Source organism: Camelus dromedarius, chromosome 3 (assembly GCF_036321535.1).
Source record: "Camelus dromedarius isolate mCamDro1 chromosome 3, mCamDro1.pat, whole genome shotgun sequence".
Taxonomy (NCBI): Eukaryota; Metazoa; Chordata; class Mammalia; order Artiodactyla; family Camelidae; genus Camelus; species Camelus dromedarius.
This window is the reverse complement of record NC_087438.1, coordinates 7401802-7428682: the sequence shown is the minus strand read 5'-3', so window position 1 is coordinate 7428682 and position 26881 is coordinate 7401802. Positions and strand designations below refer to the sequence as shown.

The window sequence follows — 26881 nt, the reverse complement described above, 5'->3', positions numbered from 1 at the left end:
TGACCTCTTCTCCTGAAGGCTCCCCCGCTTCAGTCTGCACTAGCCCCTCTGGCCCCCTGGCTGTTCCAGAACATTCCAGGCACTTCTACCTCAGAGCCTCCTGCTCTATCTGCCTGGACCGCTTGTCCCCGAGACAGCCAGGCAGTGAGACTTTCACTTCCATGGGGTCTGTACTCGAAGGCCCCCTCCTCGGTGCGGAGGGACCTGCCCCGCGTAACCCACGCCCGGCCTGCTCCCCCGCGTCTCCTCCCCAGAAGCCCGCGAGCGCCATCTCAGTGGACTTTCCATCTTTTTCAGCACTCTGGTCCCTAGAACAGTGCCCGGTGCCGGGCACACACTTTTGGTGATATTTCTTTTTAAAGGAGGAGCTACAGCTCAGGGTCCGCTTGTTCTCTTAGTAGAGTGCGCAGCACGCGGTCTCGCTGGGCACGCGATTGTCATCTCTGGCTGCTCATAATCTTCGTTATCAATTAAATGTCTACTGAGTGTGTGGTGCCGCCTCCAAGGTCCTCCTGGCTCTGGATAAGGTGGAGCGATCATCACGAAAGGCAGACTTGGTGACATCTGGAGCAGATGCGTCATGCCTTTTGGGGCGAACCTCCTCCTATTACACTTTTAAAAGCACTACTTGTCCAATTTTGAGTGTTTCTCAAAAGGAAAATACAGTCAAATGTTAAGATTCTGACAACAAACACTCCAAATAAGAAACTGAGAAGTGTTTACAGTGCTGGGAATTCTAATTATAGACTTCTCTCACTTTATGGAATCAGAGCATCTCGGAGGAGCTGGCACATACAATTTTCCTGCTACGCCATGTAAATTCTTTTTAAAAAAACACCTGACAGAACTTTTAGTGAGAAGAGGCAGAAGAGAGTCACCAGGCTTGCCAGATAACCTAGGCCCTTCAATAACCTCAGGAAGTCGTCCATGGAAGAAGGCTCTCATGGCCACAACTCGAGCAATTTTGCTGCCTTATTCTCTATTTCAGTAATCTTCAACCAGGGAGTGGTTTTGTACCTGCACCTCCCCACAAGGGACATTTGGCAACATCTGAAGACATTTTTGGTTGTCACACTGGGGCAGGGTGGGTGTGCTACTGGCAGCTCACGGGTGGAGGCCAGGAATGCTGCTCAACATCCTACAATGCACAGGACCGCCCACAACAAAGAATGATCCAGCCCCAAATGTCAGGAGTGCCAGGACTGAGAAGTCTCACACAGTGAAGGCCATTTATGAGACGCCCACAGCTAACATCATAATCGGGTTAAAACTGAAAGCCTGTCCTCTAACTTCTGATACGAGGCCAGGATGACTGCTTTCACCATATCTATTCAACACAGTACTGGAAGCACTAGCCAGAGCTCTCAGACAAGAAAAAGAAATAAAAGGCATCCAAATCATAAAGGAAGAAGTAAAATTATCTCTGTTTGCAAATGGCATGATCCTACATATAGAAAACCCTGAACACTCCACCAACAAACTGTTAGAATAAAGCCCAGTAAAGTTGCGGGATGCAAAATCAACATGCAAAAATCGTTGTATTTCTTTACACCAACCAAGATTTATTTTGAAAGGAAATCAAGAAACAATCCTATTTACAATAGCATCAAAAAGAAAAAAATACTTAGGCATAAATTTAACCAAGGAGGTGAGGATCTGTACACTGAAAACTATAAAACATGGGTGAAAGAAATTGAAGAAGACACAAATAAATGGAAAGATATCTTGAGTCTGGAAGAATGACCATCATTAAAATGTCCATGCTACCCAAAGTGATACACAGATTCAGCACAATCTCTAGCAAACTTCCAATGGCATTTTTCACAGAAATAGAAAAAACGATCCTAAAATCCATGTGGAACCACAAAAGACCCCAAATAGTCAAAGTAATCTTAAGAAAGAAGAACAAAGTTGAAAGCATCACACTTCCTGATTTCAAATTATATTACAAAGCTATAGTAATCAAAACAGTATCATATGGGCACAAAAAGAGACACATAGATCAACAGAACAGAATAGAGAACCCCCAAATAAACTCAACCATGTATGGTCCACGAATTTTAGACAAAGACACTGAGAATACACAGTGGAGAAAGGATCGTCTCTTCAGTAAATGGTGTTGGGGAAACTGTGTATCCATCTATAAAAGAATGAATCCTTATCTTACCCCTTCCACAAAATCAACTCAAAATGATTAATGACTTAAGTGTTTAAGCCCTGAAACTGTATTTTTAAGTCTTTTCAAATCAAGGGTGGGTAACTGGCAGCAAGACAACACAGGACCCCCATTTTATCCACCAAGCAGGTACAAACCACCTACTATGTGGAACAAACTCTGCTCAACTGAAGAGAACATAAATGAATGAATGATGCTGAGGACCTTCCTCTCCTTACAGAGCTCATCAAGCTCAGAGAGAGAACATCAACCAATCATTATAAAACAAAGCAGGAAGAACAGAGTTTCAAAAATGAGTTGCAAACTGTGATGAGGTTCCAAGGTCAGAAAGAAGGCATCCGGCAAGGGACACGGGAGTTCACAGGGAAGGTGACATCTGAGACAGCTTTGCAGTAGAGAGAGAGGAACAGGGTATGTTCCAGTGCAAAGTGAAAACAGAGCCCCAGGTTCAAAATCCTTAAGAATTTCAAGACAGCAACAGCAGAGCAGCACACACCACACACAGAGGACACTTTCAAGCACAGAACCCTGGGGCTGCATGAGTTACACACCCACAAAAGCCTCAGCAGCAGAAACAATGCCGAAGAGTTGGGGGGTGGAGGGGTTAGCGATGGACTGTGCTTCAAACACATAAAGTAGGAGCTGCTCGGAGGTCGGCGGGAGAAACCCTGCAGTCAATCTTGAAGACAAGCCTGTCGCTCAGGAGAGCTGTCGAGAGCTGGCATCAGCTATACAAGCCTGGGCTGGGAGGGCCTCTGCCAGCAGGTAAAATTCCCAAGGAGGAATGCATGAGTCAGGATTCTGCAGAGACACAACCAACAGGGGATACAGACAGAAAGAGATGTATTTTAAGGAATTGGTTCACATGATCTTGGGGGCTGGCAGACTGGAAACTCAGGCAGGAGCGGATGCTGCAGTCTTTTTTTCTTTTTCCTTTTTTAAATTTTTTTTGGAGGCGGTAATTAGGTTGTTTTTTTTTTTAATGGAGGTACTGGAGATTGAACCCAAAACCTTGTGCATGCTAAGCATGTGCTCTACCACTGAGCTATACCCTCCCCACTGATGCTGCAGTCTTGAGGCAGAATTCCTTCTCCAGGAAACCCGGTTTTGCTCTTAAAGCCTTCAACTGATTGGATGAGGCCCACCTGCATTATCAGTGGTAATCTTGAGTTACAGTCAACTGACTCTAGCTTTAACCACATGCACAAAACACTCTGACAGCACTAGATCAGTGTGGCTGAACAGCGAGGTGTTCTAGCCTAACCAAGCTAACGCGCAAAAATAACCGCCACAGGGAGCAAAGAGGGATAAGCAGGTTGAAAGAGCCTCAGGACAAAGGGAAACCAGACAGTGCCCCCAGGGGAGACCAGGAAGTAGGCAGTGTGCAGGAAACCCACGGAGTCCCAGGAGGTGGCTTTGGTGGGCGTGGTCCCAGCTTCAGGGAATGGATGTTCTCACCCCAGGTCAGGCCACTGTCAAGATCATGCAGCCAGCTGTTTTCCACCACAGGCACCTGGCTGAGAGGTGAGGCTCTGTGTACCGATCCTACGCCTGGAACAGCCTGCCGGCCCCGTCTCCACCCACTCTGGGGAGGGGCTGTCAGTTTCCGACTCTGACAATAGTGCCCAAAATGCTGGGGAGGGTGCAGGGAGCCCTGTCAAGGCCATGAGCAGCTCCAGTGGGTGAACTGGGAGGGAAGAAATCAGAGCTCAAGAAGGTGAGGTCAAGACCCAGAAATGGGTGCTTTCACGACACCCAACAATGAAGCTGCAGACTGAGTGCTGGGGCAGCCGGAGAAGCTGCAGGAACAGAGTGAGTGAGGGCAGAACAGGCCCCGCGGTGAGGCTGAGCCCCGGGTACCAGGCGGGCACCACCAGCCCCACACACCCCCGGCCTTGGGAAGCAGAGGACTTCAGGAGCCTGCAGGCAAATGGGTTTCAGCTTTGCCTGACTTGGAGTTTGGGGTTTTGTTTTTGTTTTTGATGACAGAAGAGATCCAAAGATGTTGTAAGAAGAAGGGAAAGAACCAGCAGAGAGGGAGAGGTGGAAAAGGCGGTGAGAGGTGACAATGGCCAGGGGCTGGGTCAGGGGAGAATGGGGGCGAAACCCATTCGGGGAGAGGTTTGCGCTCAGAGGGGCAGGGATGGAGGTGACAGACAGTCCATCCACGGCCTTTACTGGGCACTTTCCAAGTCCCCTGCCCCGGACACCCAGTCAAGGTCAAAACCAGGCTGGCCCTGCCTTCCACATGGCTGTCACCCTCTGAGGCAGGAGCAAAAAAGGTTGGGAGGGGAGCCAGACAAGACTGAGGACACCAACCTCCATCCTCTTCTCCAGCTAGAAAGCCAGGCCGCGCGAGGTGGGAGGGAAAGCCCCCAGGTTGAGTTGACAGAAACATTAAACAGGAGATGTCAATGCGGTCACCAGCGGGACTGCTGAACAGAGTCTGACCCCACCCCAGAGTTTCCGAGGTGCTGCGGACACTGCTGGACAGGGGACACACTGTGAGGACCTCAGCGACAGGTCAGCAAGCCCAGGTGGAGGTGAACAAGAGGACAGCTCGGCCCAAGCTCACCGGGAAATGGGTCAAGTTTGGGGCTTTGCATACTTCTTTAAAAATGTAATTTCTTTTTTTTTTTTTTTAATGGAGTTACTGGGGGTAGAACCCAGGACCTCATGCATGCTAAGCACATGCTCTGCCACTGAGCTGTACCCTCCTACCCAAAAACGTAATTTCTTATCACACATCATAATTTATAGGAAACTTATGGTTAAGACCCTTGAAGACAGAACCCATATGTCACTTCGTTTGGCAGGCACTGCCTGCGGTGATGTGAAGTTGTATTCTTCTACTGAGAAAAATGTCAAGGTATAGTTCATCCTTCATAAAAACTCTTTTATAAATAATGTAAACAAAGAAAGTAGATTGGTGGTTGCTTGGGCTTGGGGGGGCAGGGGACAGCGGGGTGATAGCAAAGCTTCTTTCTGAGGTGATGACAGTGTTCTGAAACGGACCATGGCGACGCCTACATGTATCTGAATATACAGAAAACCACTGAACTGTACACTTTAAACGGGTGAATTGTAAAGCATGTGAATTATACATCAATACTACTTTTTTTTTCTAAAACAATCGATTTTTTTCCATTTCCTTTTCAGGTTACTTTTATTTTGCACTTTGGAGATTTCCCACCACTTAGAACTTGAAAGCCGCAATGGGCCCTCCCCAGTCGCAGGCTCTCCTGTCTCCCAAAAATTTAAAAATTTGTTTTCTATTCCTAGGCACCTTGTGACTACTTAATTTTTAATTGTTTAATTGTATTCATTTAAACTTTGGTTTTAAATCACAGAATAGCAGAATTCCCTATTTTTAGATATGGTGATCATCTGTATATAAACCCATCTGACTTTCCACGTAGAGACTCTGGAATTTTTTGAGTGAAAGTCATGTACATATAATTCCATTCAAATATTGAAAAACTACATACCTCTTCTGCAGGTGGAAAGATACTTTAAGTGCATTTTTAAAATTATTCCTTCGACTTTTGTTATGTTTTGCTACAGACTAACCGTGTCCCCCAAAATTCATATGCTGAAATCCTCACCCCCAGGTGTGATGGTACCAGGGGGTGATTAGGTCCTGAGGGTGGATGAGGGTCCTTATAAAGAGAGCCCTCGGAGCTCCCTCCCCCATTCTGTCTGGCGAGGACATGGAGAAAAGACGGCGGTCTGTGAACCAGGAATTGCGCCCTCACCAAACACTGAATCTGCAGGGCCCTGACCTCGGACTTGAGGGACATAAGTGTCTGTTGCTTCTAAGCCGCCCAGTCTGCAGTGTCCTGTCACAGGAGCCCAAAGGGACCAAAACACATTTTAATAGCAAACATTCAGGAATTTCCATTTCTTTGGGAAAAGTCTTTTTCCTTCTTACACTGACTTTTCTTCCTAAAGTACCCATGTCATTGATAAGGAAACACGGCCTCCATGTATTTGCTAAAACACTTACATTGAAATCAAGGCATTTGCAGATTGACAGATGGAACTTGCTAGATGTAAACAAAAACTTGGTAAGTTTCTAGTTTCTTTCAAAGACCCCTCAATTGAATTCACATTAGGTAATTTAAAAAAAATAATTGAATAGTATTCTTGGACCCAATAGTGTCATTAGAAGAATCACTGTTAAGTCACTGCCTTTAATAAATGAAATAAGATTTTGCGGGCTTTTTTTTTTTTAAGTTAACTCAATACACTTGCACCTCATGTTAAACAGACCCAAAGAATTTAGATTTGTTTACACCAAACGACATTTTTAAATAATTAATTCGATTATAAACAAATCCACCATAGGTTCCCTGGTGCACTTTAAGTAACTGAACTTTTAAAGAAATGTGTTTACTCTGCTTTCCATGTGTGGCCGTGGAGACAGTCTGCCCCCACCCACTGCAGGCCCTCCCGCAATGGGCCCTCCCCAGTCGCAGGCTCTCCTGTCTCCCAAAAACCTGCCTAGAAGATGCGTCAGTCCCGGGTCCCCTTGGGTGGCAGCTCTCTCGTGTGATAGGAGAACCCAGCCTAAGCGACTACGTTTGGGCAAAAACTTCCCTCCCAGTGGATGTGCCCCAGATCCTGTAACTTAGCACAACAGCACTCCTCCAAAGTAGGGTTTCCAGATTCTGCTAAAGGAGGAATTCTGTGGTCTGTGGGCCTTTCCGCTTCTCTGAGGTGACACTTCATGTGTGGCCCCGACACAGGAGCGGCTCTCCTAGGTAGGGGGACCCGCCGTCCCAGTCTGCCAGGGGCACAGGGGAGGGCCAGTAGGTACCTCCCATCCATCACAGAGCATGGAGGGTGAGCCTGGGGACCTCAGAGGTGGCCTTTTCTAGCCATACCCCCCAACAGAGGAGGGCATGCGGTGACATGACGCACCAAAGCCACTCCTTCCCGGCTCCACGGTGCTCCTGTGTCCCTTTCCACTGCGGGTGAGCAGGCCCCGCAAAGACCTGGATCCTCTGAAGCGGAGGCTCAGCGGGGAGACGCATTTCCCAGAAACACGGCGTTACTGTAAGTGGAATTCATTTCCTAGAAACCTGCCGGTCGCCTAAGATCAGGGAAAGAAAGCCTGACGCACAGCTTCAAAACTGTCCCAGGGCTCTGTCCCTGCTGCTATTTGTAGCACAGGACTTGTATTTTCATATACAAAAGCTGGAAGGCCTGGAAGGAAGCAATACAGCCTGATCCTCCTGATAGGAATGGGGAGGCCAGGCCCTTTGGGAGGCCTGGCGTGACGCCGTCGAGGAGAAGCAGAAATGGAAGGGAACTTCGGGAACCCCCTGTGGCTGCTTGTTCACAGCAGAACATCAGGACAGAATCAGGCCTGAAAGTCCCGGGATGCAGGAGGGCTCCCACACCCCAACCCCGGGGGCTCTTGGCACTAACTGGTAGTCACGGGAGGTGCTGGGGAAAGAAAGAGGGCGTGTGCCGACTCCCTGGCATGGTAGCCATCCCTGCCCCCTTTGGGATACCCTCCTTCCTCACCAGTCACGAGTCTAGACCCTGCTCATCCTCTTCCAAGCCCCAGACTGCCTCTGTTCCTCTTCCTGAGGCAGCGAGCATCTCGGCCTCCACCTACCTGTAGTCAAAGGTGCTTCCAAGATGCACTGGATGTGGCCGCAGCCCCTGCCCCACCCCTCCTCACCCTCCCGCCTTGCTTTACCTGCACCCGTGGCCCAGCTGCCACCTTCCTGGCGCTATAAACACTTAACTTGAGATCCACCTTCTTAACTAATTGTGATGCTTACAAAAGGACAACACCTTTTGTAAACCAAGTGGACACACCGTTTTCTTGACCCCTCCTCCTTGGTTAGACATTTAACTGGCTCCTTTTCCCCTGGCTAAAATGGAAGCAGCAGTATTGGAAACCCCATCTTGAGGTCAGTTCCCCCACATTAACAACAGGTCCAGTCACTGAGTGCCCAGGACATGGCACACACTGCCTGTGTACATGACTGGTTCTTTCTGCCTAGACGCTCCCTAAGGTGCTGCTAGCCTCACAGACAGCATCCTTGTTTTCTGTACGGGGATCTGGAGGAAACTGAGGATGGAAAGATCATGTGACTTGTCCAGGATCCTGTGATCAACCTAAGCCTGCCATCTTTGGCCACTAAGCTTGTTTTCTGCTCTAAGAATAATGTTCTAGAGCTCTTCCAGCAAGAGTACATGCCAATTTGGAGAAAACTTTAACTTGAAAAGATACATGCTCCCCAATGTTCTTAGCAGCACTGTTTACAATAGCCAAGACATGGAAACAGCCTAAGTGTCCATCAACAGATGAATGGATAAAGATGCGGTGTGTGTGTGTATATATATACACACCATGGTTACCAAAGAGGAAAGGGGTGGGGGAGAGGGATAAATTAGGAGCTTGGGATTTGCAGATACACACTACTATATATAAAATAGATAAACAACAAGGACCTACTGTACAGCACAGGGAACTATAATCAATATATTGTAATAACCTATAATGCAAAAGAATCTGGAAAAGAATATATATATATATAAAACTGAATCACTTTGCTATACACCTGAAACTAACACAACATTGTAAATCAACTGTACTTCAATTAAAACAATGCCAATCACCGAGACTGGCTTACAGTGCAGATCCTGGTTCTGTAGGTCCGGGAGGGCCTGGGAGACTGCATTTGGGAAAAAACTCCCAGGTGATGCCATGCTGCCAGCAATTCTGACCACACTTGAGTATCAGTGGATTAAACCCCCAGTATTTCCAGTCGGTCCCATTCCCCCATGTTAACCAGGTCTGACGCTGCTTTAGTTTCCGAAGTTCGGTCTATTCGTGGTGGTAAGGCTGCAGATAAAAGGTAATGCATGCCTTCCTTCATTTTTATTAAGCTTTTGATTTTGAAATACTGACAGACCGACAGGAAGTTGCCCTCTTCGTCCTTTCTCCTCCACATCAACATCTCACATAAATACAGGACAAGAGCATCATGAAATGGGCCTCATTGCAATCCACAGGGCTTGTTCAGGGGTCCCCAGTCGTGTGCATGTGTGTGGTTCTATGCCATTTGAACCCACGTACAACTCCCTGTAACCACCAGCACCATCTAGATGCAGGGCTGCCCCAATTAGGGTAGCATCCACCACTCTCCCTGAAGCGCTAACCCCGGCAACCTCTAATCTGTTCTCCATCTCCACAACTGCACTACTTCAGGAATGTTACATAAATGGAATTATACAGCATATAATCCTTTGAGATGGACTTTTTTCACTCAGCCTAATTCCTCCGTCTTCCTTCATTTTTAAACCAACTTCACGTGCCTTCCCTGGTCTCGGAGAAAGTGCTACTATAAACTTAACACCGTTGACTGGGCACCTCCCGTGAGCAGGGCTCCTGCCTCTTCAACGGCCTCCCCTCCGCACCTCCTGCGACGCCTCTCCCAGCTGGAATGTCCCTCCCCAGGTGTGGCCTTTAGTTCAGGAGTCACTTAAATCTCAGAAACGGAAGCAGAGGAACATGCTCGATTCTGTATCCATCACATGCCTACTTTGGATCCGAACATGTTCAGAGCTGACATAAATATGCCTTTAGAAGCATACATTGTTTTATGTTACTCTGAAATTGCTCAAATCCCCACCACTCCAATCCAATTTTGCCACCAAGCCAACTGTCACTCGGGATTTCACGTCTACCTTAATTTCCCTGTCTCCGACTTAGTAGAAGTAAGTAAATGCCACTTTAAATTGTCTTTCAGATTCAGGAACATCATTTAAAAATAGTCTCTCTTCTTTCTGAACACACACACCGACATCAAGGATTCTTAACATCCTACTTCATCATAAAATCTGACCTCAGAAGAACACACACACACATACACACACACGACACGCACACACACCATCATTCCACCACTGTCTAAAAGAATTACTTCCCAATCATCTGCAATGAAACGTATTTCCTTTATTCACATATTTTTAACAACTTCTCTGCATATTTCTTACTTCTTTTAATTAAAGGGATTATGTACTATTTTACACATGGAACTGTTTTGACTTAACTGGGGAAATCATAAAATTTCACATGGTTATGATTTAGAATTACTGGCCCAATAGGCTGAAAATCTCGTCTCAAGAAATTTCAAAGTATCATACAAGCCATATTCTCTGAATCAGGTTTAAAAAATTATTTTAATAAAGTTTAAAAATGTATATATTTTAAAAATTGCAAACTTAATTCTAAATAACTTCTAGGTCAAAAAAAGAGGAAATCATAATGCAAATGAGAACACAATAGTACTAAAATATTACATATCAAAACTTGTGAGAAAAACAAAAGTGATACTTTTAGAGAAAGTTACATGTAGAATAAATCTGAAGGAAGAAAGTAATAAAAAGAAAAGCAGAAACTGATAAAATAGTGAAGAAGGAACTATACGCAGTATGAAAGTTGACTCTTTCAAAAGATTAATAAAATAAGATACCTTTGACAATATGTCACAAAAGAAAAATAGCAAAAATTCAAAAATGTAGAAATACAGGATATAATCCCATTATAGCAGAGATTTAAAAGAGAACTCTATAAAAACACCATATAATTAACCTTTACAACTTAGGAAAAAAATGGAATAGTTTCCTAGAACAACAGACGTTACTATAACGGACTCAGGAAGAAAGAGAAAATTTAAATAATCCTTTAACCATTAGTGACTGACCTACAGGTCTGATGGGGGGCTTGAATTTTAGCAACTTGCATTTAGTTAAATAACACCTATAGCTTTTCCTATGTTGTAGCCATATCTACTAGAAGGCGTCATTCAAAACAGCTCCCATGTTATACCGATATGAATATTAGATGAATAAATGAGATTCCAAAAGAGTTCCTATACCCTCTTGTTTTAGATTTGTGTAACACCCTTCCCTTAGCCTTCTTTGACAGGCAGAGGATGGAAAAGAAATCAAATGTTCAAAACCACCCCACGGAATTCCTAGGTAGCCCACTTCTCATGTGCAGCCAGGAGGCAAAGGTGGAAAGGGCTCAGGGCCCCGTGGAGAAACCCACTGGCATCAAAAGCAGCACCATGAACAGCTTCCGGGTCATTCTAGAACCCAGCTTTCCTGACACATCCAGATGCCCCCTTCTCTGAGCCCCACTTTCTTCAACTACAAAATGACGGGGACCACTATCCTCTAAGATCCATTCCAGCTTCAAAATCCCCTGATGATGGCCCATCTAGGTGTCTGAAACCATCATCCACACAAATACACCAAAAGCAGCCTTTCCATCAAATTAAGTCAGGCCTTCAGGGTCTGATGCTTCTTGATTAGGACATGGAGGTACCTGGTACCCTCCACTTGGGCCCCTAGCTAAAATTGTCCTTATGTATATTTATTTATATAAAAATACATTTTATTTTTTTATTTTATTTTTTATTGAAGTATAGTTGATTCACAATGTTAGTTTCAGGTGTACAGCAAAGTGATTCAGTTACACATATACATAGGTATGTATATTTTTTTTCAGATTCTAATGAAAATAAAATTTAAATAAACATAAATGTTTAGGGTTAGTGAATAGCATCCTTTACAAACAAAAGCAAACACACACTTAAGGGTAAATCTGGGCTTGGTTTTATAACTTGCTTGAGCAGAACTGACACTAAACCTCATTTGCTCTGCTTGCTCCCTGGGAACCCTGCCCCCCACCAAGGAGAAGCAGCCCAGGCCATTCTGCCAGAGAACCAGAAACCACACAGAGTGGAGACCAGCCACCCCAGCCAAGATGTCCCTGGTCCTGCCACCAAAGCTGGCCCTGCCACCAAAGCTGGCCCCAGCCGAAAGCAAACCCAGCTGAGATGGGCTGAGTTGGGCCTCCCTTTAGCAAACTGTGACTGGCATGTACACCCATCAGATGTCACACTTATTTGTTACACAGCATTGCTGTGTCCACAGATAACTGACACTTACATGAAGAACACTGGGGAGGCTCTTTATGACACTACAATGATGGATATGTATCATTATACATTTGTTCAAACCCACAGAATGTCCAGCACCAAGAGTGAACCCCAGTGAAATTCTAGGGACTTTGGCTAATCATGCTGTGTCAGTGCAGCTTCATCAGGTATAACCACGGCACCTCCCTGGGGGGTGTTAACAATGTAGCTGGTGGTGTGCATGGTGGGGGCAGGTGGTATATGGGAACCTCTGTACCTTCCCCTCAATTTGGCTGTGAACCTAAAACTGCTCTTAAAAAATTAAGTCCTTTCAGAAAACTACAAAACAAAACAAAACACATGGGCTTCTCAACTTCTTCCGGGCCCAGAGCAGCCCCCACCTTGGTTAGCAGAGAAAGAAGAGGCCGAGGCCCGTCAGCCCACTGGCCCCAAGCCCAGGGTTTCTGGGCTCCCTTCAGCTGACTCACTTCTCTGCTCTGGGCCCCTGGGCTCCCAGGCTCATGGGCTCATGCTCCCTTCTCATCCCCTTTCCCGCACATCAGAATCTGCAACTAACACACTAGCGTACATCCCCAAACAGCAAAGCCAGGCCTGAGGCCAGAAATCACTTTCTGTACCAACCAGCAGATTCTAAGCACACGCAGGCCCATGGATACTGAGGCCTGGTAGATGCCAAAGAGCTGGATGTGAATCCAAACTGGATTCTCATTTTAGGAAAAGGTGATTCCAAAATGTATCAATCCTTCTGTGGCATTCGAAAAACCAAACCCAGAAACAAAACATTTCTCATGTACAGGTCAACATAACAGTCCCTAAACAACGAGGACCTACTGTACAGCACAGGGAACTATGGTCAATACCTGGTAATGGTCTATAATGAAAAAGAATATGAAAAGGAATATATATATATAACTGAGTCACTATCCTGTACACCAGAAATTAATACAACATTGTAAACTTACTACACGGCAATAAAAAAAAAATTTGTTTTTTAAGATAAAGGTCCCAATCACTGCTACAAATCTATGAAACATTTAAGCCCCCCCCCCCAGGAATAAAGGGAGACACCCCTGTACTCGGTCTGTGATGGGGGCTTTCCTGAGCCAACAGAGCAAAAGGGTGGAGGGGCCTTTGAAAAATTTCAGCGAGAGGCCCTGGAAATTAAGCATGCATGAGGGGAACCACATCAAGAAAGGAGTGCGCTATTTTAAATTTAGCATAATTGGGCCTAACTTGGTCCAAGAGCTGTCTGACATTCAAACTGCCGTTCTGCAACACTGAAGACAGCACAGACACTTCCTCTGGTTTCAGTACTTTCTCCAGAGCAGCCAGGGCGGGGAGGCTGAAACTCAGGAGAGAAGTGAAGAGTGAAGGAGAACTGTGGCAGCTTCCACCGTCCCCAGGCTGGCGGGAACAAAACAAGCAGAAACCTAAGAGACAGCAGAGCGCGTTTTGAATGTTACTGAAGAATTGTTTGACAAATATTTACATGTTGCATATTAAATTATGCAGTCCTTTTACAGCCATAAATATTTCAGAAGGGAGACTGAGTGCTGAGCACATCCAAAATCTCAGGAGCCAGGAAAGAACACAGTTTCTTCAACAAAACCCATCTGATCCTTAATTACACAAACCAAATGAAACTTCTGTCAGCTAAGGCAAACTCTCGTCTTAGCTGACCAGAGATGGGCAGCTCAACAAACACACTCCTCACCTCCAGAAAGGAAAAAAAAAAAAAAAAAAAAAAAAAGCCCTTATAGGCATTTTACTTCTGGGAAGCTGCTGGCAGCAGCACCTGTGGTTCTGGAGTTAATGCAATTACCCTGCTCCTCCACCAAAAGCGCTGGGGCTTTGCATAAGCTTTTACTGTTACTCCTCATGGACCAGATCCAAAGGGCTCCTGCCTCAGGGCCTTTGCACTTGCTGTGCCAGCTGCCTGGAGAGCTTTTCCTGTTATCTTCTCTACATCTTTACTCAGATGTCATCTGTTCTGTCAGATGACCATCCTACCCATAATTTTAGCCCTCAGTCTCTGAGTATCTGGATGGTCTTACCCAGATCCCAGTACTGCTGGCTTAGCTAAAGATGGGAGGATAGGCCTCTGTGGGGAGATACCCTTAAGACCAGAACCTGAAGGCAATGAGGGAACGAGTCACGTGATCATCTGGGGAAGCACAGCACAGCCCCAAAACCCTACATTGGCAGGTTGAAACCAGATTGTTTCTCCATTTCCTATTCCAGGGTGGCCTCTCATCAGCTAGCCCCAGGCGGCCTCTCCAGCTTCAGTGCCCACGTTGTCCGGCACCAACACCAACCACACTGCACCTGCCACCAACTCCTTGGTTCCAACTGAATGTCCCCCCACCACCTCCTCTGCCAGTCTCCCCTCCCTGGGCTTCTAAAATTGTCCTCAGCTCCCTGCTTCCAGGCCCCTTGCTCCATATTTCTATAGTGCCCCCCTCACTTCCTGCCTCTGGCTGTAAGCACCAGACTCTTACTCTCTAAGCACTGGGTACTATTACTCTGAGTTCTTCTCTCCTCAACTAAAAGATTAAGACTCTCCAGGGAGAGACTGATTCACTTTCGAATCTCCTGTAGTACCTAACCATGCCCTGCACACAGTCACTTGTCAGTGACTTACTACCCCATCTGCCACCAGGTTGTGCATTTGGACACTGCGACACTTTATTCTTTCCCTGTGTTTCAGAAAGGCTGTTTGATCAACAGCATTGAGAAGCCACTGGGAAGAACAGAAACTCTTGCCTCACCCCCTCACAAGCACAGAACACAGGACAGGCTCCCTCTATCAGAAGATAAAAGAGCCGGAGGTCTGGCCATTGGTGGACCATGTGTCATTTCTCCATCATGATTTGATGGGGAGCAAAGCAGGCAGCTCAAAGCAGAAAACCAAAGGGAGACTCTGTAATCAAGGGGAAAAGCAGAGAAAAAAATAGCTTTGCCTGGCAGAAGAGAAAAAAGAAAAAAGCTGCAGGATGTCCCATCTGAGCAAGGAGAAGGCAGGTGAGTGGAAACCAAGACAACATAGTAACCAAGGCCATGTCAGGGTGTTGTGTGTGTTACGCCATTTCATGCTCACTGCCCCCAGGAGGTATGTGCTGTCAGCCCTCCATCACCAGGGGGAAACTGAGGCCGTGAGGTGCTGAAAGCCTGCCTCCGGTTCTGTCACCCTCCCCTGACTCTGTGCTGAGTGAGGGAGGGGCTTTCAAAAGTGGCCCAGAAACTCAGTCTGTCAGACCCGTGCCCCTTGGGGACGGTTTACGTTGTCCTCTGTTGACGCCAGTGCAGCTGTTTTCAAGTTTTTATTTTTTGCCCCTAAAGGAAACCCAGTAAAGCAGAGCTCAGGGGAGCCTCAGAGTGGGGGCTGGGCCAGCCAGCCCCTGCCCTGCCCCCCTCCCCAGCCCACTGAAGACCCCTGGCTGTCCAGAACGCGGGAGAGACCTCCCCCAACCATGTTCTTCCTAATCCTTTTGGGACTTCCTTTAAAGCAGTCCCGGTTACCTGCTTCAGGAAACGGAGATCTCATATTAACAAATGTGTGTGAAAATTCACGTTAGTAAAAGAGAAAGCAGGGCAGAAGAATCAGCTCTGGTCCCTCGGCCACCAGCGAGGGCAGAGGGAGGACTGAGGTGCAATCTTGGTGTCTCAGGGCCACCGCGGTGATGCTGCCCGCGAGGACCCACCTTAGCTCTCGTAGCCTTAGCGACCTCTGGGCCAGCACTGCCCGACACAGGACACCAAGCAAAGAACCATCCCCAAATTCAAATAATGCGTCAAGTTAGACAGTGACATTCACAGGCTCCTGTATGCCTAAGCCAGGCCCAGACCACAGTCAGGGACAGACCACCCTGCCCTCTGAAATAAACCAAAGGCACAGGGTCCCACGAGTTCCCAAGTAAAGGGACATCTCCCCCCTCCCTTTTTTTTAATTGCATTGTATGTATGTGTGTACATACATGTATAACTGAATCGCTTTGCTCTACACCTGAAAAGCACATCTTGTCTGTCAGTTGTGGGCTCCCCGAGCAAAAGCACTTCCACTCCCGATTTGTACCAGGCAGAGGCTGCAGATCCCGCGGGACCGGGGGAATGTGACATCAAAGGAGACCAAGGCCACTTTTTGCGCAGCACAGATTCACGGGCACTTGGCCACGGTGGTCACTCTGCGGTTTGGTTTGGTTTTGTTTTTTCCCTCCAGGTGCTTTGGTGGGTGGTGTTCTGCGAGCCAGCCCTTCTCAAGCCAACTTTTTCTTTCTTTCTCTCAATGTTTCTCACCGGCTGAGTCTAGTCGTGACTCATGGATACCCCGATACCCCATACTCATGCCTCTCCCCACCCCCACGCCGCTTGCCCTACCGCGTGTGTGCCCGCCCCTCCTTTGCCCTCCCCAGCGCCTGCCTCTGGGGGTGGCACTGGCTCTCCGCGGTGACCGTGCAGACAGCCAAGCCGGAGGTCACGCCGGTCACCAGGAGCGGGTCACCAGGCGCTGCCGGGCGTGGGAAGGGGGAGGGGTGCGAGTTAGCAGGTGGTCCAGGAAGAAACTCCGAACTCGGGTGGCCCCGAGGAGCCGCTCCGCGCTCGGGCGTGGAAGGGAAAGTGCAGGCGCGGCGCGAAAGGCCGAGAACCGCTAGGCAAAAGGGGTTTCCCCTGCAGGCGAGGAAGGGTAATGGTCAGAGGGAGCCCAGGGTGAAGGGACCCGGCGAGAGGCTTCCAACGCGGATCCCACCGAAGGCCCCCGGGGGATTCAGAAGACTCCGGGGGAGGGAAACGAGAAGGGGTTGAGGTGAGCACGAGGGACGAGCGGCGTCTCCCGCGGCGCTGTGACCTCCGGCAAGGCAATCGTGCCGCCCACCGCAGCCTGGGATAGGCAGGCCACCTTAAGCTCCGCACGCGCCAAACGCCCAGAGAGCGAGGAAGAGGCGCTCTCGGCCGCGGCAGAGTCACCGCGGGACCGGGACGCAGCCGGGATCTGGGTGGAGCGGGGAATAGAAAGGAGGGCGGAGGGAACTCGGACCCAGCAGGGACGCCCGCTTACCCGGCCGTTGCGATCGGTCTCCTGCACTTCCTCAGCGCTGGGGCCCCGCCGCACCAGCGCCCTCAGCAACCCCACGTCGTTGGCGCTGGCGGCGCGCAGGAGGGTCGCCGCCTCCGGGACGCCCTCCGGGACGCTCTCCGCGCTCACGGAGCTGTACTCCTCCTCGCTTTCAGAAGGGTAGAAGGAGTCGTCTGAAGCGATGCTATGGGTGTCAGGCAGACTTGAGAAGTCCTCGTACTCCTCGTAGTCATCTGGGTCCTCCCCGGCCTGCGCGTCCCGGGGTGGGGACGGCGGCTGCGGAGACACGCGGCGCGCCCCGCCGCCCTCCGGCCCGGGCCCGGCCAGCAGCACCATGCTGGCGGCCCGGGCGCGGGCCGGGGGCCGGGGAGCGGGCGGGGAGACCGGGACGCCGGGCGCGCACCGAGGTCACCGCCCCTTGTCCCTGGCGGCCCGAGAAAAGCAGTGCTCGGCGCGCTCCAGCCCGGCGGAAACGCGCGCCCGGCGGCTGCACTCCAAGACTCGACTCACAGGAGGCTGGAGAAAACCCCTCGGGGAGGTGGGTGGGAGGAGCCGCGGGGGCTTTCCGAACGCAGCGGGCGGGCGCGGGCGGGCGCGGGCAGGGACCGGGCGGGAGGCGGGCGGGGCGGCCGCGCGGGAGGAGGCGCGCGCCCCGGGTCCCGCGCCCGCGGGCCCGATCCTGGCAAAAGTTAAGAGCGAAACCGGGGCTTCTCGGCACCGCGGGGACAGTGCATCCGTCTGCTTTGCCCCGGCGCTGAGAAATGCACGCGCTGGAGAACCAGAAGCAGTAACTAAAGAACCCGAACGCCCTTTCAGCGGGCGGCGAGCGCCCCCCCTCCCCTCCGGCGGCCCAGGGATGAGGGCGAAGGTGGGGGTCGGAGGACGCCGCCGGCTGAGCCTGCTCCGGCGTCGGGAAGCCAATCTCCCAGGCCCCGAGCCGTGCGGGGAGTCAGGCCTCCGTACTGCGGTGGGGGGAGTTTCTCAACGTCCGAGGCACGGAGCCCGTTTTTTCACCCCCCAGGGAGCCTGGGCTCCGGGGCCGACTTCACTCCAGTCTCAAGACTCCGGGATCCTCGGGGCACACCGGGCACGAGGACAAGTGGATGCATGGGAGGTGGTGTCCACCTAGGGGACTTGGACCAGGGCTGCGCTGCGGACCCTGCCCCTCTGAACTGGGACCTCCGGGCTGCCACGGGAAAGTCCCAACCCGGGACGCAGAGTCCCCAGGTCATTCAGACCCGGGCCAACTGTGGCTTGATGGTTGCTCCTAGAAAAGCGACCCCGGGGAGGTGTCCAGGAGCCTCGGGGTAGACGGGGTAGACATTAGACCGGGAAAGGACGGCTCCAGGCCAGAGTGGTGAAGGGTTTCCTCCTCCCCCACGCTTGGCCAATGTCACCGTGCCTGGATCTGCGGAGCCGAGACGATTAACGGGGTGAAGCCGCGATGGGGCGCTGACTCTGCAGCTGGCTGCCAAACCCAGAGAGTAGACATGCAGGCGATGGCCGTGGTCCGCTCCCCGAACCCACCCGGGCCGAAACTGGGCCTCTCTCCGTCTGTCCCGGTTCGCGTGTGAGAATCTGCTGCGGGGAGCCCCTCACCTCTGGGAAGAGGGCGCACTGTGGGCCAAATCCTCGTGGAAAAGGCTTTGCGTGGAGGCGCAGTGTGAGGACGCGCCCCGAGCCTGGATTAGGGATGTAGCATCTTTGACAGAAAGCGTGGCCGGTCCAGGGGCGGATGTGGAAACCAGGAGGGAGACACTACCTCTTTCTGTCCCCTCTCCCTCCTTTCCTTTTCTCCGCTGCCGCACCCCCAACCTTTACAGCGTGTCTACCAGGTACCAGCCTGTGAGAGGTCCTCGGGGTGCAAAGGTGAACAAAACTGGGTGGACGCAGGCACTGGGGACAAGCTTGAAGACCCCAGGACTAGGCGGACAAGCTGAGGGGCACAGTGAGGAACATGGTCCAAAATACCCGGTGAGGGCGGTGGGGGCCAGAGCGAGGTTTGAACTGCAGAGGCCTCTGGATCTTGGGCCTCAGGTGTTACACTGCGCTGAGCCGACCCACTGTGGTGACCACCCGGGCCTCCAATGCCTTCTGGGCCCTCTGGGATGCCCGCATCCCGGGGGCTGAGAGGGCAGGGGCCAGAGAACAGCGACTTCTGGTAAAGAACGATGGATGCCTGAGCGAGCCCTTGAGCAGAAGTGAACCTTAGCACACTGGCCCCTCCTGTAGTCCGGGGCTTTCTCTCTGAAGGCAAAAATACCCCAAATCATGGTTTGATTTTAACCTTTTCCTCTAACTGGTCCTATTTACATAAATTCCCACTGGAAATTTCCCCCTTTCAAGGTTGTTGGTTGTTTTGGTGTTTCCAGAGGCCTGTTCAATGAAGTCAGGGGATTTACAAATGGAAGTGACCTTCCCCCACACCCCTGCCTTTCCGATGGCCCAGGACAGTGTTGGGTTTGCTAGCTCTCCTTTTCTCCCAGCCAGAACCGGCACTGTGTTGTATTAAAGAAAGAACCTCAGCGGCCAGCAGGTGACAGGGTCCCCTGGGGGGTTGGGAGGGGGCTTGGGGCTGCAATCCTGTAGTGGAGCACCACTTACCCTCTTCTGGAGTCCCTAGGTCCTCATCCCTGGTCACTTAGCAGCAAAATTCAAGCTCTGTCTTAAGAGTTCACCACTTCCTCCTTTCCTTCCTCAGTAATTTGGGTCCAAATAGCACTAAATGGTTTAACCTTTAAAGATAAACTTTGGGAACAGCCCTGCTCCAAAGAAGAGCTAGCTGTTTGTGAGTGGTTAGACTCCAAACCCATGCTGATTAATTTCTCTTTTAGAAATGCACGCCTATTTCCACAAAGACTAGACTCTCAATGTAAACCAATCACATTTTGCAAAATTGTATTTTATCCATGACTTGTTCTGTTTCAATGAACTATTTTAATTTATGACTTTTTAAAGTTTACATATGTATGGTGATTAAACAACTTGTTGATTTAGTTAAATAACTTGTCTTCAAGCCATTAAAATTCACTACTTGAGTTATATTTCTCAAATAGGCCGCCTAACTGTAACACCTACAACAGGAAGATCTTTTAAAATTACAAGCAGTGGATTTAAAGACTGAAAACCAAGTGCACCTGTAGTGATTTCCACCCCCACCCCCACCGCCCAACTTTGTTTAGAAGGGAAATTGAGTGGAGGGGAACCTAATGGTGAAGCAAATGGTGAACCCACCCCACTGCCCATAAAATAACCAGGGTCCCACCTCCCCTGGTAGATTGAATGCCAGAGTGATTTTAAACATTTCACGTTGTCTGGAATTTAGCACACAGTAAGTGTGAACTTTCATTATTATTAAAATGAAGTATCCATTGGCCTTATGATATAAACTGCTCTACAGAAGCTGCTTCTCCAAATGTGTTGCCCTATTTGCCGAGAGAATAGCCCACGTGAGGTGAATGAGAAATGCATTTTATTTTTTTCTTTTCAGAGGCAGTGTAGCTTGGGATAAAGAGCGGTTGTGATATCAGATAGAACCATCTCCCGATTACGGCTCCTCCACTGTTGGATTGCAACCATAATAGTTCTAGATTTGGCTCTGTTACTGGGTATACCAGTGTTTATTTGACCAATCCCCTAGTCTTGATATTTAGGATATTTACAGCATTTTCTCACTTTATCTGTAAAGGGGGAAAAATGTTGCCTGCCTGCCCTTCCAGTCCTACAAGAATCAAGTCATAAGCTACTGCAATCACCCAGCAACAGGGTAATTAAGGATGGGGATAAAAGGAAGGATTCAGTGCTTTGGATAGTGGCCCCTAGATGATTAAGATATGCATCCAAGGAAAAATTTCAATGATCCCAGATTCTTGCTTCTTTCCAAACATAGAAAAGCACAAAAATCATGAACTCTAGGTGTCTGTTCTTCGTGACTAGCAGTAATCTTTTGATGTTTGACTCCATGTTTTTTCCAGCAAAAAATTGATATATATCCTGTCTCTTCCCCTTACCTCTTTCAGAGAAGTCCCTCAGAGCTGTCTGAGAGGCTGTCTCCCAGAGGCTGGGAGAAGAGGTTTTCCTACCTCTCAGGAAGGTCCCCGAATAAAAGTCAACTCATAACTTTTATATTGTGCGTTTTTATTTTAGTCGACATATCCAAATGAACCCTTACCTGGCATTTCCTTAAAAGAACCTCTCACATCAGGTGGCTTGAGCATCTTAATTTTCTTCATGGCTGTATTCAAAATGGTAACCCAAAGTTGAGGCGCCTGGGAAAGAAACTCAAGAAATGTGCTTCTGATCTACCCCCCACCCCTGCCCAATGATCTCAAACAGGAAGTCTCGGCAGAAAACACTTCTTGTCTCTTGCTGTTCTACAAATAACCAAATTCCAGTGGAAAACCTATGGGGTGGGGCGGCGTAGACATGGCAAAATGAAAGCAAATCTCCTGAGATAATACACATCTAATAATTTCCTTTGTTTCTTTTTTTTCAATAGAGGTACTGGGGATTGAACCCAGGACCTCGTGCATGCTACCCACACTACCACTGAGCTAGACCCACCCCTGCCCCCAATAGTTTCCTCTGTTGTTGCTCTTTAAGCTTCCCAGAGTTGGTTTCCTTATTAGCAACTAAAAGAGCTTTAATTCTGGGGGAGAAAAAAGCATTTTTAAAAAACGACACCAACACAAGCCAATGGGGAAGAAAAACAATCGGAAAAAAAATAGGAAAAACATTCATTGTGCTGTCTGTTACAAGTGGTTGATGGCCAGAATATAGAGAGATTGCTTGCAAATTGAGAAGAAAAAACTGAGCATATTTATCCATTTTGTTAACCCTGTTGTCCCCTGGTGAGTGGCAATAGAGCTCACCAGGATGAAAAGAGCTGTTTGCTTGCCTTGGGTGGCTGCGGAGGAGGGCACCCCAGGCAGGCTTGGGTCCTGCCTTCTTGGAATCTAGACTGAGTGATGGCCGTAGTTAAAATGTAAGGAAAGTAGCCCAGAGCCTAGGGTTGGCGTCAAAGAAAAAATGGGGGCTCAAGGAGACCCTCAGCATGGCTTGTTAAGGCTGAGACCATTTTCCCCACTTCCTCTGAGAAAACATCCTCAAGGATGGAGTTTGGAGAAGCTCATTACCTCCTGAAGTTGGCTGCAGGCTCCTCCAGCTCTCTGGCTGCCCACATGAGACACAGACGTGTGTGGAGGATGGGACATCTCTTAGTCACTCATTGAAAAACAAGAAACCAGTTTAAGCAAACCAAAATTATCTGGTCTGGAATTTTTGCAAATTTCCCTGAGTTAATTGTAATAAACAGAAACAACCTAGAGTGTCCTGAAGTCCATCTACAAAACGGCTGGGCCAGATTACTCTTCTGATCCACTTAGAAACACAAGGAAAAGTCTCCTGTGTATTTCTGGAGCTCCCTATTAAAGAGATTAGTGGCCCTTCAGCCCTTCAGCTCCGCTCAGTTGACAGCTGCGAGATCCCTCCCAATGTCACCTGGATCAGTGCAACCATTTAAGAACTTCTCTCTCTTTTAGGGAGGATTTCTGCCTTTGTGGTTGAGTATTCAGCAGGAGTACATGCATGTGTGCACCTAACAGCCAGTGCTTCTGCCTTTTTCCTGCTCTTGATGGGAAGTAACAGTAAAAGGCTAAAACTAGAAAAGTCACGTTTACTCCAGGGACGCAAAGGCCTTGGATCCTCATCTGAATAAAAGTGGTTGGATTTTTAAGGCCAGTGTAGGGAGCCTCATGTGATATGAACAGCTATTAAAAGATCTACTCAACAGAAGGCTTCTCCCTGACCCACCGTGGCCCCCCTGACCCCAGGTGCAGGGCAAACTCCCCCTACTTTCCCCATCCCACCCCTTTGTTCATGACCCTGAAATAGCTCTTATTACCCTGTTTTCCAACAACTTTTTGCAAGACTGTCTTCCTTCTTATAACCTGAGAGTTTACCAAGTTCAAGGACCACTTCTTATTAGCGTATTTTAATCCCCAGCACCTAAGAAGCTGTCTTACCATTTTGGTAGATGCTCAGTAAATCCTTGTTGAATGGAAGTAAAGGCAGGGCCTGCTGGACCGGGCCCCAGCTGTCTCCGGGGACCTTCTGAATTTAGATCCAATCAGGCACAGAGCAAGATTCTGAACTTTCTTTAGCCAGCGGTACTTCCAAGTCTTTGGACCTTCAGGAATTAAACAACAACAACACACCATCCAAGGCAGGAAGACCTAGGACGCTGGAGCATGTCTGGATTCTGTACCAGCTCCTGACCATCACTGGTTCCCTATAAAGCCGGAGCATTACCCTGCCGTGTGTAACCACCATATGCAGACTGCTGGGGCCACGCACCAAGGAGACTCGGGGTTCACCCAGGGCTGCAGGTGCTGTTTCTAGACATCCCTCTTGTGAAACAGGGGGGATGGAGCAACACACACAGCTCTGAGCCTGGACTCACATGTGCTTAGGGCAAGGTGTCCGGCTTGTGGCCCCATCACTTTCCCTAACTGAGCATAAATTCAGTAATCAAAGCAAAGACTAAATCAGAAATTTTAAATTACTATGATGAATCGTAAAGGTTGGCTTACACCTACCACTTGGCCTAATTCACCGGGGTGGATTTCATGTCAAAAATACTCCCGGGGGACAGAGCTACGGGCAGGGAGAACCAGAGCCGCACATGCAGTGCATGCTGGGAGAATCACGGGGCAGATATTCTAAAAATGAAGTGAAAGTTAATTCCCTGCCACATTAGCTTACTAGTACTTTTGTAACAAAACATCACAAAGTGGGTGGCTTCAACACTAGAGATTTATTCTCTCCCAGTTCTGGAGGCTAGAAGCCTGAGATCAAGGTGTCAGAAGGGTCAGCTTCTTCTGAGGCTGTGAGAGAGAGAATCTGGTCCACGCGCTCCCCAGGCTCCTGGAGGCTTGCTGCGCCATCACCCCATTTCTGCCTCCATGTGTATGTCCGTCTCTGTATGCAAATCTCCCCTCTTTTTAAGGACATCAGTCATACTGGATAAGAGCCCATCCTAATGACCTCATCATAACTAATTACATCTGCCACAACCCTACTTTTAAATAAAGTGACATTATGAGGTACTGGGGGTTAGGACTTCAACATATGAATTTTAGGGGTCCACATTTCAACCTGTAACCCCTGCCCTTGGAGTGCTTCCATTCTGCTGGGGAGATACATACTGAACAACACACATGTAATGCATAGCATGTGAAATAGTATTACGTGCCAAGAAAAAAATTAAGCAGGGAAAGGAAATGGAAAGGATGCAGGGGTTACAGTTTTAGTTGAGAGGGCTGACACCGTCCAGCTGAGGAAGGGGCCTTTGAACTAAGAGCTAAAGGAAGAAGGGGAGTGAGCTATGCAAGTAATAGGGTCCCTATCCATCCCTGCCTCCTGTCCTCATCTCGGTCCCCCTCTGGGGGGTATGCTGTAATCCCTGTCCTACCAGCCCCAGGAGCTGGGAGCCTCAACCTCTCCCTGTCCCAAGCCCGGCTCAGCAATGCGGGCTCCCCAGGGTGCTGGACCTGCCACCCTGTCCATCTTCCAGTCTCCACAGTGGCCTCAAATTCCCCCACTCCCCTCAAACCTAACCCACCGCCCTCCTCAAAAGCCTTCACCTCCCGCTCTACAGAGAAATGGGACCAGTCTCCTCCAGAGGGTGTGCCCAGGACCCCCTCTCTGCCAGCTGAGATTCACTTGCATCCCTGACCTTTCTCACTTCGTCTCCAGGGGAAGAGGGCCCCTTCCCTACAGCTAAACCTGGATTCCTCCTCCCTGGGGACTCTGGATACTATCCCCCGGGGTGCTCGTGTCATCACGTGACAAGCGTGCTCTGCCATCCACAGCCCGATTCAGTGCTGCATCTTAAACCAGATCTGCTTTCCCCTCCACCCTTCTCCACCTCCCCGCAGCCCCGCCTCACCTTCACAGCCGAAACTTCTGCAAGAAACATCTCCTTCCACAAGCTCTACTTTTCATCTTTTATATACTCATTAAAAACTAATTGTTCATTTAAAATTGCAAAAGTAATAACGTGCTTTTTGGAAACCGCCCTCCTCTCATCTTGAGTCTATAAAGTAAGAAGACAATGGCTCCCATCCCCGTTCTCCCTGTTACTCTTTGAATCGCTGTCATCTGCTTCTCCCTCTTCCCCTAGTTTTCTGAGGGTCTGGCAGGGGCTTCTTTTCTTTTGAATTCAGTGGACATTTCCAGCTTGACCCAAATTTAACATCAGCACCAACCCCGTACTCTGTCTGAACAGCGACACAGATGCATCGTTTGGACTCACTGTGGCCACCCGCATTGTAGCCACCGGGCTGTCCAGTGCAGAGTTGGGAAGAGCCGCCCACCACCGTATTCCATGTCCCCTGGCCTTCCTGAGGCTCCAGGAAGAGGAAGGAGGTGGGAGTTCTGCCCACGAGGGACTGCAGAGGGCAAGGCTGAAGGCTTGTGATCCACATTGTGATTTTCAAGAACAGACACAGGTTCAGCTGTATCCAAAGACAGCAAGCTGCCCAGACGATGCTCAAGAAACATTCCCAAATGAATAAATGGAAGAGATGGCTGAGCAATCCCAGCTTCCTCGTGATCCTAAACCTGAAAAAAAACAACCCATCCTGTTCAGCATGGAAGTGATTAGCTCATCTGTTCCAAAGACCAAACAACCCAGCACAAAGTTTGTAGTAATTACATCCACCCCTTACAACATTAACTGTGGTGGAGCTGACAGTTACGACTCTTTATTGGCACATTTTTGCACTTAAATACCTGAATAGCCTCTGGCATTGATTCTCTCAAGAATTCACCAGAACATTTTGGCATTTTATTCCTGGCCAAAAAATATCCCCAGTTTATGATGACGAAACTCCCATAGTTCTATTCTTCCCTCTCCTGCTCTGGAGTTATCCAGTCAACTGTTTTCCTGAAGGAAGCAGATGCACAATCAGGCTCTCAAAATGCACATTTCATTACAGGTCCTCCCCTCTAGTGAGTCATGCCCATGTTCCTGGTGGCAACAGTTGGCTCCTGAGTCCCCCTCACCAGTCTGCAAGGATGCTTTGGGGAGCAGCTCCCCTTTGAGACCTGGCTTCTGGTTTCTTCCTTTATTAGCACAGAACTCTTCCCCTCCCACCCCTCACAAACACCTTCCTTGACAGAATTTATTAAGTGTTGATGGAATAGGAGGGGTAGAGCAGCAATCCAGCCTGGGTCTGCTCTGAAAAGCTTGTCATGATTCTGATGATAAGATACCTGCACCTGCCGATGTGCCCACGACCTACGTAGCCAGTGTCCCCTGACAGCTACCAACCACTGGGGCTGCAGCTGACTCGGATTGGAAGAGTCAAACAATGTCACAAAGAGAGCAGGACCTCGATATATTTCTCAAATTTATTTGGGAGTGGAGTGAGTACCCAACTCCTTTATTTGAAGGGCTGGTATAAGGAAAGAATTTAAGTAGATGTTTTGGTATAGCTTATAGAAAAGGTTAAGGTAACCTCAACACGCATGCACTGCCTTGGTGACCAGGAAGTCACCCTCGTGGCTACGGGAAGCCAGCCTGAGGCTTAGCTCTTGTCATCACGTCTCCCAGGATGTGCTGTCCAAGTGGCACTCCACTGTGCCAGGTTCAGGACCCCC

At 49.0% G+C, this 26881-nt stretch overlaps 1 protein-coding gene across 2 annotated transcripts in view; it reads right to left on the bottom strand.

Annotated features, from left to right (window-relative positions):
- The window catches only part of ANKRD33B (ankyrin repeat domain 33B), a 73721-nt gene extending 55987 nt beyond the window's left edge, over nucleotides 1-17734 (bottom strand). For both annotated transcript variants that reach the window (XM_031440720.2, XM_064479556.1), the window contains exon 1: nucleotides 17201-17734. In XM_031440720.2, coding sequence (XP_031296580.2) covers nucleotides 17201-17554 — 354 coding nt within the window. In that variant the 5' untranslated portion in view covers nucleotides 17555-17734. The remainder of the gene's footprint in view (nucleotides 1-17200) is intronic.
- Nucleotides 17735-26881: the final 9147 nt, after the last annotated feature.